Source organism: Solanum pennellii, chromosome 8, assembly GCF_001406875.1.
Source record: "Solanum pennellii chromosome 8, SPENNV200".
NCBI classification, from domain to species: Eukaryota; Viridiplantae; Streptophyta; class Magnoliopsida; order Solanales; family Solanaceae; genus Solanum; species Solanum pennellii.
The window spans coordinates 63,795,651-63,798,346 of NC_028644.1; the positions used below are offsets into that span (position 1 = coordinate 63,795,651).

The 2,696-nt window shown below is 36.7% G+C and overlaps 1 protein-coding gene across 1 annotated transcript; it reads right to left on the reverse strand.

Annotated features, from left to right (window-relative positions):
• LOC107028424 (glycine-rich protein A3) lies at nt 1-2,696 on the reverse strand. Its single transcript, XM_015229483.2, has 3 exons — nt 2,555-2,696; nt 834-1,159; nt 1-563 (listed from the first exon to the last, which is right to left on the reverse strand). The coding sequence occupies exons 2-3, from the start codon at nt 1,144-1,146 to the stop codon at nt 307-309; spliced, it is 570 nt and encodes a 189-aa protein (XP_015084969.1). The 5' UTR covers nt 1,147-1,159; nt 2,555-2,696; the 3' UTR covers nt 1-306.

Here is a 2,696-nt window from a genome sequence, read left to right on the forward strand (position 1 = left end):
TAGACAAAAAAAGTCTGCAACTTTTTCAACCATGGAGTTAGTAGTACTGCAATACTGTACAAAAAAGCTAGGAAACGAAGCGAATGAGCGAATACAGAAGAAGATAGGAAGAAATAAGGAAAGTTTATGCCCCTATGGGAGCTATTCGACTGCAGAAACTCACTCAAATTAGTAATTGAAAATGCATAGCAACACAATATCTCACAGGCCACATACAGGCCATAATAACATATAGTATGTCTTATTTAAAGAGACGAACATTAGCACACTGAAAAGCCAGCTGAAGTCTTCGATACTGTACCTAGTTTACTTCCACTTCTTGAATTTACCTCCGAACATCCCTCCCTTGCCATGCTTAAACTTGCCGTGCTTTCCATGTTTGAATTTCCCTCCCTTGCCATGCTTAAACTTGCCTCCTCCATAATGACTGGCGCCTCCGACAAATGGCATACCATGTCCTCCCATGTGAGATCCACCGTGTCCGTGTGACAGCTTATGAGCGCCATATGCAGCAGCTGCAGCTGCAGCACCTCCAGCTAACATTACCCCCATGCCACCATGTCCTGAAAAGTAACAAGCAAACAGACACGAAAAATTAATAATGAGGAAATTGTCAAGATGTACTTGGTCACAAAAGTCGCAACATATTATAAATGTTCATTATTTTCCTGCATCTAGTTGTTGAAGTGATACCATTGCTATCAAAGAAACTTAACTAGACAAATCCAAAATAGACAGTACCTCATTGGGATGTCCGGGGGCTGATGACAGCTTATAAATTACTAAATGAAGTCTTTACAAGTCGCTTCCAATAAACTCGGGAAGAATAATACCTGAATGATGCTGTGGAGCACCATGATGACCTGCAGGAGGATATCCTTGTGGAGGATATCCTTGTTGTGGAGGATATCCAGCAGGTGGATATCCTCCTTGCGGAGGATAACCCTGCTGTGGATACCCTTGCTGTGGAGGGTACCCTTGTTGAGGAGGGTACCCTTGAGGAGGATACCCTTGCTGCGGAGGGTAACCGCCGTGCTGTGGAGGATACTGTCCTGGATGTCCGTGATGACCACCAGCAAGATGACTCATACCTCCCGCTATATTGCTAAAGATTCCCTTATCAGAATCATCCTTACCACCTCCCATATTTCACTAGTACCTAAAACAGATAAATACTTGTCAGACATAATACAACAATAACTAACTCGGAATGAAATGAAATTCACAGATGATAGAGACTATGGCCACAAGATATCAATTACTACTCTTAACTTCAAAACCTACATAATGCTTTCTAAAACATCCAATCAGTCAAAGAAGAATTATGTGCACAACTAATAATCAACCAAACCACTGAGTGAACTTATAGAACATGATATATAGATAGTGCACATCAAGAAACAAGAAAGGTGGACATCAACATAAAGCCTGATTGCTAAGTAAGAGAAAGTGTTAAAATTTTAACACAACAAACTACAGATAGAATTGCAGGAAGCCAGCCAATATGTTCTCAACAAGTGAAAATTAAAGAAACAGGAGTGTAGACATAAACATTTTTATGAATTTCTATAAGTGCCCTTGCCACCATTACTGAATAAGTTTTCAGATCACCGTTGGGGAAAAAAAGACCTTCACAATTAAAGATTAGAAGCATCAAAAGTTCTTTTTCTTTGTTTTGGATAAGTTGGAAACAACTTTCATTTTTGAGGGGAAAGTAGAGGCCTTTTTTAAAGGGGTGGATAATAAAGAAGGAAAAGTGACTAAATCTAATGAAACAAAAGGAGCTAAAACCAAATATCCATTCTTTTTTCATGATTTTTTTTTTTGGGAATCTAAAGCTGCATGACTATTTGTTTATAATACACCTGAAAAAGACAAAACTCAAATTAAAACAGATCTCTATTCCCTTCAACAGCAAAATCATGCAAGAGGACAAAATCCTCATTTGCTAAAGCATCCAAATTCAGTTTCAGAATAGGACAATTCTCAACCCAAAAACAAAAAAAAGGGGAACTACAGTCTCTTTTCCAATTCAACAAAACCAAAATTCAAACCCAATGAATCAGCTCATCAGCTAAACAAAAATAAAGAGAAAAACACAAAATCAGCTCTAATGGTTGATCATACCAAAAAAAAAAGGTAAAAAACAAAATCTTCTGTTTTCTCATTTAATCAAATTAACCCCAAATCCAAACAAATATCAACAAAACATCACAACGGAAGAACCAATCAAACTTAAAAATTTTCAAAATCATTTTAAAAAAAAAAAAAAAAAAACTTATCAAATCTTTAGTCGGTGGTCATAGAAACAGAAATCAAAAGGGTTAACCCAAAATCGTTTAATCTTTCCATTAACCAAAACCCAAATCTAGAAAGCATCAAACATCAAAAGGGTACAAAAAGATCAAAATTTTCAATTCTAAAAAAAACAGATCTTGAATTTCCTAACTCATGATCATTATCCGGTCAATTCAGATTATTCATGCATGGCTTAACAAATCATCAAACAATAGAAAATCATCATCAATGGGGGTAAAAGGAGAAGAGTTCTTACAGATTTTTCTCCTTGAGAAGTTGAACGGAAGTTTTGTTTAACAAAACGATAGGGCCTATGAATGGAGTATTTGAAGGCTATTTTGTGAATGAGATATTTTAATGATTCCACGCGTTACTTAAACGCGTACGTGACGTGTGTT

Excerpts from the sequence above, each read along its gene's own strand:
- LOC107028424 (XM_015229483.2), bottom strand. The coding sequence starts at position 1,146 with ATGGGAGGTGGTAAGGATGATTCTGATAAGGGAATCTTTAGCAATATA. Across the intron at positions 564-833 it reads TGCTCCACAGCATCATTCAG|GACATGGTGGCATGGGGGTA; the intron begins GTATTATTCTTC and ends GTTACTTTTCAG.